Source organism: Notamacropus eugenii, chromosome 5 (genome assembly GCF_028372415.1).
Source record: "Notamacropus eugenii isolate mMacEug1 chromosome 5, mMacEug1.pri_v2, whole genome shotgun sequence".
Taxonomy (NCBI): domain Eukaryota; kingdom Metazoa; phylum Chordata; class Mammalia; order Diprotodontia; family Macropodidae; genus Notamacropus; species Notamacropus eugenii.
The window spans coordinates 355,300,810-355,314,674 of NC_092876.1; the positions used below are offsets into that span (position 1 = coordinate 355,300,810).

Here is a 13,865-nt window from a genome sequence, read left to right on the forward strand (position 1 = left end):
TAGTTGTCTGAGCTTGGGCAAGTCATGCAACTCTAATCTATGAACGAGGGGAAATGATACCTCCTCTACCTTCCTCATAAGTTTGCTAAGATCCTCAAAAGAGACAATGACTATACAGCATTTGACAAAGTTAAAAGCAATAGATAAAAGTAAGCTAATCATTATTTTAATTTATGATACTTCAGTGACTGAATTCTGAAATAATGCCTAATTAACAAAGTTTATAAGACCTATTGGCCTTAATTTTAAAATATTATTATTAAAATATGGTGCAGAGATTAGTTTCTCCATTAAAGACTGAAAATTTGATTCAATTCCTTTTGTAGTTTGTTAACTTTCTAACTAGCTTAGAATGAGATAATTTGTTCCACAGAAATCTGAAAGATAGCTTTATCATACTATGAAAAATGTAAGTCTATTATTATTACTCTACAGTCTATTTGCAACATACCAAATTCCTTGTCTGAAGAGCTATTTTTAAAATAAGAAAAGCTACAATTAAAAAAATACTTTAATATATGACATAAGGCACTTTGTAGCCCTATCTCCCAAACTAAAAACATATTAGGAAACTCATGACTTCCCACACTTACACATGAGGCTTTGGGAGGATGAATGAATGAAAATCCAGTTTATAAGTGCTTCTGTTGTTAAGCCTGGTGCCAGTGAAGCATGGGGATACAAACAGAGAAATCAAGATAGTCTCTGATCTTAAGGAACTCATACTTGAATTGGGGGAATGGGAGCATGGGGAAGAAAGATGAATGGAAAGGCTCAGAAGCCTTAAGGATACTAGGATTCTTATGAACTATTTGCAGAAAGCCAGAGCCTCAAAAATAAATACTAACAATACCTTGTGCAATCATCTTTCTTTAGAAGAGCTCCAACTACTTAATATATTTTTTCAAAGGGATTTGGTCAAATTTTCACTAGAGCTGTGACTTGAGTTTGCCTGCTTTCCAGATAGGTTAAATAACTTGTCCAATACAGCAAACACAACTAGGAAAAAAATCCAAATTGTACTCTGAGATTCTGGTATTCAGGGTATATCATCTGAAACACGGTGAGGCAATTTTACAGTATGATATATGCTTTCACAGTAAGTTACTTACTTGAGCACTATCCTGAATAGAAGAGCTGTTGTTATAATGCTAAAATTTGAGAAGAGCACAGCCATGGCCTAGAAAGAAACAGAAGATAGGGTTACAAGGAAACAAAGTAATGACCTCAGAAATCTCTCAACTTGGTGTTCACTTGACAAAAAGGCTTTCTGGTCAAAATATAGAGGTTATTAGGGCAGCTCTTTCACTAGAGGATTAAGTTCCGTTGTTATTGCTGGGTAAATTTATGCAGATATAATCAAATATTAGACAAACCTTGAAAATCCACGATCCCCTGTAAGGGCTTGCTCATGTAAACAATCTGCATGTGCAAATCCAGAGATAGACATAAATTCTAAAGGCTTGGTTTTGGAAGCTAAGTGAGCAGTATAGAGAACAATTTTCATCAAATTTCATATTCACAATGCATATCTCAAGTTCTCAAAGTGTTTCTTTGACACTTCTCATTGATTTCCATGAGACAGGCAGGGGTCAGTTACTATTATGCTCCCAAAACAGGTGAGGAATAAATTATCTTGTAGGTTAGTTTGAGGCAGCTAGGTGGCTATGCATAGAGCACTGGGCTTGGGATCAGGAAGACTCATCCTCATGAGTTCAAATCCATCCTCAAATACTTGCCAGCTGTGTGACCCTGGGTAAGTTACTTCACCCTGTTTGCCATAGTTTCCTCATCTGTAAAATGCGCTGGAGAGGAAAATGGCAAGAAAAGCCCAAATGGGATGAGGAAGAGTCAGACATGACTGAAACAACTGAACAACAAGTCTAGTTAGTTAATAAACTGTGAAAGGAACTAAGGAACTGAACCAAATTTTCAGACTTTAATTGACTAGGTTCTTGGTGTTTTCTTCAAAATTAAGAGTTGACTTCCTTTGGACTCCACTTATTTTTCCCCTTATTTTGAGGAAATATGGTACAATGGAAAGAGCACTAGCTCTCGAGTTGGAGGGCCTGGGTTCAAATTCTATGTCTATATCTTTGTGTTCTTGGGCAAGTCACTGTACCTGTTTCCTTATCTGTAAAATGAGGGGATTGGACTAGATGGCTTCTCAGGTTCTTTTCAATCTAAAATCTAAGATCTTCTGATATATGATTTTAATCATATAGAAACTAGTTAATATTCAGTTTTTAAAGATCTTGGCTTTCAAAATCAGCAATATTTTACATAAATATGAATAACTTCACCACTTTAATATAGAATAGACTTTACCACATTTAATATTCCCCAAACTCTTATGACGACCCCTCCATAAGAGAAAGTCATTCAAACTGATCAGTGTATAACATAAATCATAAGTTTATTTTCCTCACCAAACATCAATTACTAATTGTCAAAATGTTGAATAATTGTGAAGCTCTGTCAGGATTCTTATAGGCAGACCCAGCAATACAAACAATGGTGATCTTGGTATATAGCCAACAGGTTTAGCTTGAATGCTAGCATTCAATTAATTTCACCCTTTCTCAACAAGTTCAGTACCTAGCTCACAATATTCTCTTCACCTGACCCCTTGTTCTTCTACTTGGGGCTTCAATATATACATGTTGACATTACTAACTTCTTCATATCTATAATTTATACATTCAGTTCCACCTCAGTTAGACACAGGATAGTGAAACCCTTGGTCAACCATACGTATTCTGTTGAAAATACAGAACTTTGAAATTCCACCTATCCTTTTATCTTTTATGCTTCATTCTTACCAGGGACTTAATTGCTCCATCCTGCCCCTTCTCTAAACCATTACCCCTGCTATGGCCCTACTTTTTTTCTTTCAAGCTTGATCCTATGATTGTTCAATTCAATTATATACTCTCCTCTATCCTTGAATTTCTTGTCCTCTTGTCCAGTCTTGCCAAACACCAACTATTCAGAAATCTTCATTGGCTCCCTATGTCATTACTTAATCCCTCTGAGTCTCAGTTTCTTCAATGGTAAAATGAGGGAGTTGGACTATATGGCTTTTGAGGTTGCTTCCAGCTCTAAATTTTTGAGGATAGATGATTCTAGATAAATTTAACTTTCTTAATTTAGCATTTAAAGGCTTCAATCTGGCATTTAAAGTCCTTATCCTAATCCCATGAGATTGTGAGTTCCTCTACAGGAGGGACCTTCTTTTGCCTTTTTTTGTATCCCCAGGGCTTAGCACAGTGCCTGCCCACAGGAGGCACTTAATGAATATTAATTATTATTAATAACATATACCATTGACTATTAAACTAAGTCTGCTGACTTCTTTTGTATTAGCTCCCTTCTTCCCTCTCCCTCCTGTCCCAACTACTTTATCTTTCAGCTAAACTGGCCTAGTAGCTATTCCTCAAATCTGACTTTCAAATTTATATGAGCTAGCCCCCATGTCTGCGTTGTCCTCTTAGCAATTCTATGTCTTAATGCCTGGTTTCATTCAGGGTATAACTCAGGTACCACTTCCAATGTGAAGCCATTCCTGATCCACTCCAATTTTTAGAGCTCTCCTTCTCTCATGAAATCCTTCCCTGTATAACATAAGTTCTTGATGGCACAGATTTTTGCCTTTGAATTCTCAGTACCACTAGCCACCATAAATATTTGTTGAGTTAAATTACTGGTAAAAAAAAAATACACAAATGTTGACTAATAAAGGAAATGTAGAAATGCAAACATCACTTTTTCACATATTGCTTCCCTTAGTAGAGCTAGAAAATATAGAAACTGTGAAATACGTTCATAATTATTTATTTATTATGTGTCGGCAGGGCAGACAGCACTCACTGTTCTAGATGAAGTTGAAATACAGCATCCCAAAAGTTTTAGAGAACTTTAAAGCTATTAAAACTTAAAACCACACTAAGACCTTTGGGACACCTTGCATATAATTTTGGTTAGGTGAAATAAAAGTTAAGTGGTAATAGCAATAACTAACATTTATATAGCACTTCAAAGTTTTGCACATGTTATCTCATCTGATTCTTACAGCCCTGAGGGGAAAGTGCTATTATTATCCACATTTTACAGGTGAGGAAACTGAGGCTGAGATAGTCACTTAATGACTTGCACAAGGTCACAGAGCTATTAACAATGAGTGAGGATTTGAATTCAGGTCTTCCTGAAGCTCAGTGCCCTAGTTTATCCACTTTGCCACCTAGCCTCTGCTAAGAAGTCTCCTGTCTTTTGTAAAGATAAGTCTGAAAATCACAGATACAATGTGAAAACATAGATTTGTATACTTATACATACATAGAAAGAAGTGAAGGTGCTATTGATACAATGAAGAGGTTGAGATGAGATGTGTGCCAAGTGACTAACAGAAGCCTTCCTGGGAGAGTTGAATTTTTAAGTCAATATTAAAGCTTGGCAAAGCATAGAACAGTCTAGGGAAAGGGCACTTTGGTTAAAGAAACTGCTTGACTTTCCTTTAGATCTGGTTAACACATCCCATATGTGAATAGTCTGGGTGAGTAACTAAAAAAGAACAACAGAATGGCAAGTATTCAGCATTGAGATCATCTGGATCTCATACCACAGCAGGGCAAAGAGAGGAAAGCTTTGAATGTAATATTCCAAAAGGCAGAAAGGTAAAGGCTTAGATCAAGAATAACTCACCTGGCAAAACTAAGTGTAATCTTACAAGGGGAAAAATATCTCTTTAAAGAAATAGAGGACTTCTAAGTATTCCTAATGAAGAGACCCAAGCTGAGTAGATACTTTGAAATACAAAGGAATCAAGAGAATCGTAGAAAGGTAAACACACAGAAACAAATGGAAGGAATGATTTGACCTAAGTACATAGGCAGCCCACGAGGAGTCAGGAGCTCTTCCCTTAGTCTTCTGACCTACACATTGGCATGGTCAAACCAGAGGCAGTAAATTAATGACTATAGCCTTATATAGCCCTCCTTTTGTTAACTTTTTTTAAAAGAAACAAAGAAAAATGATTGCTGTGAGGGCTATGATGAAGTTAGACAATGTGGATCTGCAGTTGGTCCAATTTGCATGATTTTGTGACTTCCTCCAGCAGTATTTGGTACATCAGGAGTAAGATCAAAGATGGCAAAATAGTACAAAGTAAACAGTGCTGCTGCCTTTGCAGCTGGGGACCTTGGTTCAAGGTCCAGCCCTGCTATACTCTCTGTGTTAACTTGGGCAAGTGACCTCAGTGTTCTCTTCTACAAGAAGGGAGGGCTGGAGAAGGCGAGTGCAAGGGTTTCTTTCTAATATAGATGTAAAATCTGATGATCACAAGTTAGATACTCCTAAGATGAGGATTAGCAGGGTTTAAAAAGTTTAAGGACAAAGGAGAAAGGAATATAAAGATTATGCACTGTGCTTCTTTTTTTTTTTTCTTAAACAGATTAAATCTAGGGTCCAGATTGTGAAAGGAGAGAAGTAAAGCCAGAACAGGAGCAATGGACTAAGAAAACAAGGAGGCTGAGAGTATACAGAAAAGGAAAGATTAAGTGGAAGAAGACTGTGGGAAAGGGTAAGAAAAATTCTAGGAAATGATGACTTGAGAGGTATTTTTTTGAATTCTGGATCAGCCTGGGATGATAGTAGGATTTAGGGTGACTGTTCTTGTCAGCTGCTAAGCCACATTGGAGAGAGAAAGCAGCATTAAGGAGATTGATAAACTTTATGAAGTGTTTGTGGGTGTTTGTGGGGTCATCAATCCAAAGACCTAAGTCCTCAAGAATAAGGGCAAGGGTTGGGGTGGAGATGTTTGTAAGTCAGGTACTAAGGATTTATTGAGAAGCAGATGAAGGCAATAAGAATCTGAACACTGCCCAGATCTAAATAATTGAAGAAATTAAAATTAGTCAATAAAAATGATACTACCTAAATTATTTACTTATTCAGTATCAAATCAAGCTACCAAAGTATTACTTTATAGAACTAGAAAAAATAGTAATGAAATTCATATGGAGGCAAAAAAAGGTCAAGCTCTCAAAGGAAATGATGAAGAAGTTGGAATGAAGGAGACCTAGAGGCCTGATAGTACCAGATCTCAAACTATCGTACAAAGGGGTAATTCTAAAAATAATTTTGTACTAAAAAATAGAGGGACTGAGCAGTAGAACAGATTAACTACCCAACATATAGAAGCAAATGCATCTAGTAGTCTTGTGTTCCATAAACAGAGAGACCCCAGCTACTGGGGTAAGGAATTACTATTTGATAAAAGCTACTGGGAAAACTCAAATAAATTAGATTTAGACCAGCACCTCATACTTTATACCAGATAAGCTTCAAATGTCTATGTGATCTAGATATAAAAGGTCACATTATAAACAAATGAAAGAAATATGAAAAAAAATTACCTATCAGATCTATGAGGAAAAGAAACATTCGTTACCAAACAAAGGACAGAAAGAATCACAGAAAATAAAATAGTTTTGATTATATAATATCTAAAAGTTTTTGAACAAACAAATCTAATCATGAGATGATAAATTTAGAGCACAGAATTAGACATAGCTTTCAGTCACTGGGGGAGTTTGTCTTGCTTGACTATGTATGTCTGTTACAATGAACTTGTTTTGTTTTGTTTTTTTTCCAATGAGGTGGGGGTAGAGTGAGGAGAGAAAATAAATTTTTCTTTTAAATGTTCCATATATGAAGTAAATCTCAAAGGAAGAGAGACTGGTGAGTGATGGTGGCAAAAGCATGAATGAGAAGTCTGTCAGGAATACTTGTACGCTGACTAGTCCAGCTGGCTTTTGTATATACCCTCAAAAGAAAGGCTAGCAAGAGAGAAGATATCTTCAAAAGAGAGATTTCTTTGAGTGCCAGAAGATGCAAGAAGGGTGAGGAATAAACTGAGGATGAAGGGCATTGTATTAATAGTAGCATAGGGTTTCCTGGGGTCTGCATGCAGGGAAAAGACAGAAGAGAGATGGGACCACAAAGCATTCAGGTTGAACTGAATAGGGTTAAGAGTACAAGGAGAGTTAAGAGTCCTAAGAGGAAGGAAAAAGTAGTTTGCCTCGGCAGACAGTTATTTCTGAATCACAAGGAATACATGAATACAAAGTAGGAATTTGCTAGCTATGGGATAGGATGTGCACCAAGTATGAAGAAGTCTATAAGTCAAATCAGTCCAAGGTTCTACCTAGAGTGGTGCTTCTACTGATATCTCCAGGGGAATGTCCCTTTTTAAACCTTCTTTATTAATCTCACATCCACTCAGCCCCAGATGACTGGTAACTGGTAGAACACATTTCAAGGGACCGGGCTCTTACAGAAAATAGGTGTTAATAAATGCTGGCTGAATTCAATCAATGAATCAATAAGCATTTTATTAAGTGGTGACTATATATTTGACAGACTTTTTTTATGCACTGGGGATACAAAGAAAAAGCAGAAATAGTCCCTTCCCTCAAAGAGCGAAGTAAATAATTATCTAAACAGGCACACATGAAATATACACAGAATAGATGGAAGGTAACCGTAAAGGAGAAGGCTCTAGCATCTGGGGATACCAGTAAAGGTCCATTGTGGAAGGAGACATTTGAGTCAAGGAAGCTAAGCTGAAAGAAGCCAGGAATCATAAGAGACAAAGGTGAGGAGGGAGAATATTGCAGAGGTAAAACATAGCTAGTGTAAAGGCAAAGAGAAAGGAAATGGAATTTCATGTGTGAGGAAAAGAAACTAGGCCAAAAAGCCTGGCCCAAAGAGTTTTTGAGGAAAAGTAATGCTTAAAACTAGTAGGAAGATAGGATGGGGCCAGGTTATAAAGGCTGAGGGACTAAGGAATCACTGGAGTTCAGTGAGTAAGTCATGGTGGGAAAGATATGATCAGACTAAGGTTTTAAGAAAATCATTTTGATGCTTGTGTGGAGGATGGCTTAGATTAAAAGAAGAGAGATTATTTAGAAGGCACTCACAGATTACCAGAACTGGCAGTCTTCCACCAAAGGGCAGGAACTGTGCCAATCCAAGGAAGTCTCTCACAATTTGCCAGAATTATCGGCTGCCCTAAATAAGCCTACTACAAAAGTTCTAGTTTAGAACTTAAAAAACAGCTCATGCTGACCCAAGAAGGCCAATAACAGGAATAAATAGCACCAATGCTAACTTCAACATAAGAAAACCAAAGTCAACAAACAGTAAGGGAACAGTTCAGGGATGTTTCCTGTATTGCTTCAATGATGTTTTTTTCTTTTTGTTGTTTACTTACAGGCTGAAGATAGGACAGGACATAGAAGACAATCAGGTTATCCAGAAAGTAAAGGAAGGCAGGAATGGACCACTTCATATAATGGCAGAGTTCTCTCCAAGAGGCACATCCAAAATTTTTACACTGATAGTCCTCTACAGGAAAAGATAAAATGGATATGCAACTGGTATTGGTAAAAATGACCAAACTTTTAGATGAAAAGACAAAACTAAATTTCATTTCTCAAAATGCTTCTTTAAAAAAGGATTTATGGATTTGTATAGGTGACTGTTCAATAATCTTAGAAAATAAAGGATAATAATGAATATAGAAAAGAATATAAATGTTTTATATATTGTTGATGTACCTCTTCTCTGTCCTTCTCTGACCATGATTTCTATTTATTTGAGATCCTGGAAGTAACAATTGAGAAGATCTAGGAATATGTACATAATTTTACTTTACGTCTATTGGCATAAGACTAAGAAGAAAGAATAAGGCAATAAGCTAGAAGAAATAGTCAGATGTTTAGAGTAGAAACTTATTTTCTCATTGTGGTCTTAAAAAGATGGACTAGAGTTCAAATTTGAATTCACCTTTGTGGCACTAAAGAAAACTAACCTTAGCATTCAACTGAATAATCTGAATATACTCTGGTTTCAAAAACCTCTAGTGGAAGTTACTCCATAGATAAAGGGAAAAGGGGAGAAAGAGCAATGGCACAAAGTTCAAACAAAGCACAAAAATGCCCAAATTTCATGTATCTTTCAACATTTCCCATCCAGAATTTTAGATTATGAAACTTAGTCTAATATGAAATGAGATCCTTAAATGAACTGCTGGAAGTTCTCTTTCTAGGCTACCTCTTAGAAACTGCTTGCTTATATTAAGCCTCACAGTTAAAGCTCACTAGACACAGAACAGATTCAATAACATGATTTTCCAGTGATTCATGAATTCATCAGAATGAGATACTCCCTCCCCCAACAAAGACTTCTTAGTATATAAAATCCTAGGGAGTTTTGGAGGAACTAAGATGTTAAATTACCAGTCTAAGGTCACAGAGATAATAAGTGTCAAAAATAGGATTTGAATCTTGACTCCAAGACTGGAACTCTATTCACTAATGCTTTTTCAGAGCCAATATCACACAGAAAATATATAGTATGTATATAGAACATAGTACTATACAGAAAGTATATATAATATGGCATACTTCCACAACATAAATAGCTCAGGCAACATAGCTAAGTAACAAGAATCAATCAATAAGCATTTATTGAGTGCCTACTTAATCATTTGTTCATTTTTTTTTTTTTTATCAAATAAACTACAGGGTACTCTTTCAACAGCAAATTTAATACTAAGAAACAAAGAAACCTATGCCTTGTGGTTTGGCTATTTTAAACAAATATCAGATTAAGAAGCAGCAAGATGAAAAAGGTATAACCTAAATATTACAGAAATATACTTTTAAAGAGATCTCATTAGGAAGGATAATGATTTTGTTATGTTAGAAATATCATGAAAGAAACAAAAATGTTATTACTTCAGATTTTACAATCAATATGCCATTTTTTATGGCTATGGATAAGTTTTCATTCTGTCTGAAAAGTTTCAAAATATGGTTTATTACATGCATTAACATAACATTTACAATTTCAAAATACATGTTTCATGACTAAAAAAATCAGCTGAGAATTTATAATGGACATTTTTTTCTAATAGATATAACTCAGAATCTGCAAGATTGATTATAGATCAAGAGATCTATATGTAAGGCCAAAATGAAACATCCCTTAAAAGATACTTACTTAAGAGGAGACAATATGTAAACCTATATCTACAAATTAATTCAGGATTACATACAAATAACTCAAGATTCTGAGCTACAAGCTGAATGTATCTTTTTAAGAGTTTGTCAATGGCCACCAACTGAGTATGGAATGGAATAGTCCTGGACTAGAGAAAACAAAAAGCATGAAGAACTCAGAGAAGCATGGGAAGATTTGTATGAACTGGCACAGAGAATAAAGCCCCCCCCCCCCAATATAAATAATGACTACAATAATAATAGCTAATATAAATAAGGTTAGTAAGACACTTTATCCACGCTGTCTCACTTGATCCTCACAACTACCCTCCAAGGTAGATGCTATTGCTCTCTCCACCCAACAGATGAGAAGATGAGGGCTGACAGAGGTTAGGGGACTCTCCATGGTGCTGTGTGAAGCCAGGTCTTCCTGACCCTCCATGCAGCACCTTGTCCCGACGAGAACAATACAAACGGAAACAACAACAAAATAAACTGAATGTGACATAAGCTTGGCAGAGGTCACACAGACTATCAGCATCAGTTGAGAAACTGGTGAGTTTTGCTCATCTTCTTTCCCCCTCTGTCCTTTTTTGAAAAATTCTGTTACAAGGGATGATTTGCTGAGAAAGAGGAACATATTCAGAAATAAAAGCCATGTAAAAGCAAAATATATAGATATTTATAAATATATAAATACTTAGGAACCTCAACAAAAATCCACACAATATTAAAAGAAACAAGGTCTATCACAACTAATATAAAAGGACACTTTCTTACCAAAAAGGAAGAAGAGTTTTGATAGACATTATTAGAGCAGATCAATAATCAAGAGAAATAATTCTGGAATAAGCAGACATTGCTTTACTGAGCAACAGTAGAATATGAATAAGAAGCAAGTGGATTTGGATTTGTGGAATGTAACCTAAAATGATTTAGCTCTGAGAGCCTACGAAATGACTAAAACTCAAGAATGAAGTCAAAAGGCCCTCACTGGGCAATATCTGCATAAACCTGGATAACAATATGTTGACAAAGAGACTTAAAACAAATGGATAAGTTCTGCAGACTTTTGTTTATGCTGGTACAATTTAGTGCCAGGTATTTGCTACCAAAATTTATAGAAGGGTTGTCCTTAAGGAGTTCAGACTTAGTGATTAATGTTGATTGTATCAGGAAATAGCAAAAATTGTGTAGCACATCACTACAAGCTTAAAAAATGTAGCACCTAACAAATATCTAGAATATATGACTAGCTGCTAAAATTATACATGATAATCTTTCACTGACTGACATTACAAATCCCCAAAGTTCAATATGGATTTCAAAATATCCTGAAGAATTCAACCAATAACCCTTATTGGACAATAAACCGCTATCACAGATTGAACTGTTGCCCACATTCACCCAGAAATAATATTGATCCAAAGAAATTTAAAAATAACATTTTAGATAGAGTTACCAAACTAAATATTACACTTTCCAAACTACATAAACGAAAAGTTTTTAAAATATATAGACCTAGAAGAGAAGATCAAAATTATATGGGAATAGGATAAGGTCCATATCATTCCTATTGTTCCATTTACTACCAAAGTGGTACCAAGGATGCCTTCAGTAAGCATAAAGAGGGTAAGCTTCCATGCTAAAAATACATTTATTAAAATCCAAAAAGCAGTTACTTTGCACACCTCTGACATTTTAGACAAAACATTAAATAAAAAAGAATAATAGTAAGATACTGACTTGTCCCAGATCTAACAGAAAAAGATAGAAAAACAAGTTGTTAAAAATAACTGCTTACATTGATATTGCTTACTGGGGAAGCTCAGAGGTGCAATGGGAAAAGTGCTGGAGTCAGCAGAGCACTTCCTAGCTGTGTGACCCTGGGCAAGTCACTTAATCATATTTGCCTCCGTTTCCTCATCTGTACAAGGAACTAGAGAAGGAAATAGCAAACCATTCCAGTATTTTTGCCAAGAAAACCTCAAATGGCACCCCAAAGAGTCTTGGATTCTTAGTTCCCTCAAAGCTTGTTTCAAGTTCCATCTTCTACATGAGGCCTTCCCTAATACTCTCAGTTTTTAGAATTACTCTCCCCACCCTGAAAACATTATTTTCCAGTTTCTTCATAGACATTTTATATTTAAAGTATTTATATACTTGTCTCCTTGTAACATAAAACAAGCTGCTTGAGGGAAGGGACCCATTTTTTCATTTTTGTCTTTGTCCACACATAATCATAAATGCTTGATGAATTTGGTGATTGAAATAAATGCTTATTTAATAGAGTGTGTGACCACCTTCCCCTGGGCCACAGTTTACCCATTTGTAGATTGAGCTTGGGCAGGATGATTTATAAGGTCCCTTTGAGCTCTAGAATGCTAATGTTGCTGTTCAGTTGCTTTGTGGTCCCATTTGGGGTCTTCTTGGCAGAGATACTGGAATGGCTTGTCGTTTCATTCTCCAGTTCATTTTACAGATGAGAAACTGAGGCAAACAGGGTTACATGACTGGCCCAGGATCACCCAACTATTAAGTGTGTGAGGCCTGATTTGAACTCATGAAGATGAGTCTTCCTGACTTCAGGCCCTGCACTCTATCCACTGTGCTACCTATAATTCTAACGATGAAGAAATTCTGAGGGATGGGCCTCCCTTACCTTTCTTCACAACCCAGATTGCCACAGCCACACAAAAGATCAGCTTCACAAGTTCTGAACACATGTTGACAGTTGTAGGAAGATAATCATATTTATTCTCTGAAAGAGAACAGAGAGGAATTTGTTATTCTATCTGGCATTAATATACTCATTAATTTGATACATGCTTTATGAAGCATTTATTATAAATGTACTTCCAGTGAAACATTGTTTTATAGACAATTTGCAGAACTGGAATATAGAAGGGCATTCACGTAGCATTTTCTCATGAAAATTTTGTGAACAAGAGTATAAATATCCCCATTTACAGATGAATAAACCAAGGCTCAATCATCAACAAGCATTTATTAAGACCCTGTTATGTGCCAAGCACAGTGGTGAGCATTGGAGAGACAATAAAATGACAAACATCATCTTTGCTCTCCAGGGGCTCACATTCTAAGGAGAGGGAAACAATGTGCAAAAAAATACAGTAGAAGTGAAAGATGATCTCAGAGCGGTGACACTACTGGGGGTGGGGAGTGCAGAGAAAAGGAACACGAAACACCTCCACCAAATGTGGGACTTAAGCTTAACCTTGGTGGAAGCCAGGGCAGCCAGGAGGCAGAGATGAGGAAGGTGAACATGTCAGGCATGAATGGACAGCCAGTGAAAACACACAGTCAGGAGATGGGGTGTCCTGTCCAAAGAAAGTATAACTAGATTGTAGCATTTGTAGAAAGAAGTAAAGTGTAACACAATTGAAAAGGTTAAGAAGAGGTCAGGCTATAAAAGGCCAAAGACAACATTTTATATTTGATACCAAAAGTAATAGGGAACCAATGCAACGTGTTGAGAAGGGGGGGTACACGGTCAGATACATGCTTTAGGAAAATCCCTGATAGTGGAGGTAGCTTTGATAAAGGATGGATTGGAGTGGGGAGAGAAATGAGATAAGGAGACCACTCAGAAGCTATTGTAATAGTCTAGGTGTGAGGGGATAAGGGCTTGTACCAAAGTGATGGTTGTGAGTGAAGGGAAGGGAACCTATATAGTAAATGTCATGAATGTTAAAATGACAAGATTTGGCAACTGATAGACATATGAGGGAGGTGGGAGTAAGGAGTGGAGGATGGCAGCAAGGTTGTGAGTCCCTGTTT

The 13,865-nt window shown here is 36.4% G+C and overlaps 1 protein-coding gene across 4 annotated transcripts in view; it reads right to left on the reverse strand.

The window, feature by feature from the left end:
* The window catches only part of SLC35A5 (solute carrier family 35 member A5), a 39,338-nt gene that overhangs the window by 5,040 nt on the left and 20,433 nt on the right, over positions 1-13,865 (reverse strand). For 3 of the 4 annotated variants that reach the window (XM_072614003.1, XM_072614004.1, XM_072614005.1), the window contains 3 exons: positions 12,727-12,825; positions 8,273-8,406; positions 1,113-1,180 (listed from right to left, as the gene is read on the reverse strand). In XM_072614003.1, the coding sequence (XP_072470104.1) occupies positions 1,113-1,180; positions 8,273-8,406; positions 12,727-12,825 (301 nt within the window). The remainder of the gene's footprint in view (positions 1-1,112; positions 1,181-8,272; positions 8,407-12,726; positions 12,826-13,865) is intronic. The other variant, XM_072614006.1, reaches the window with a different exon arrangement.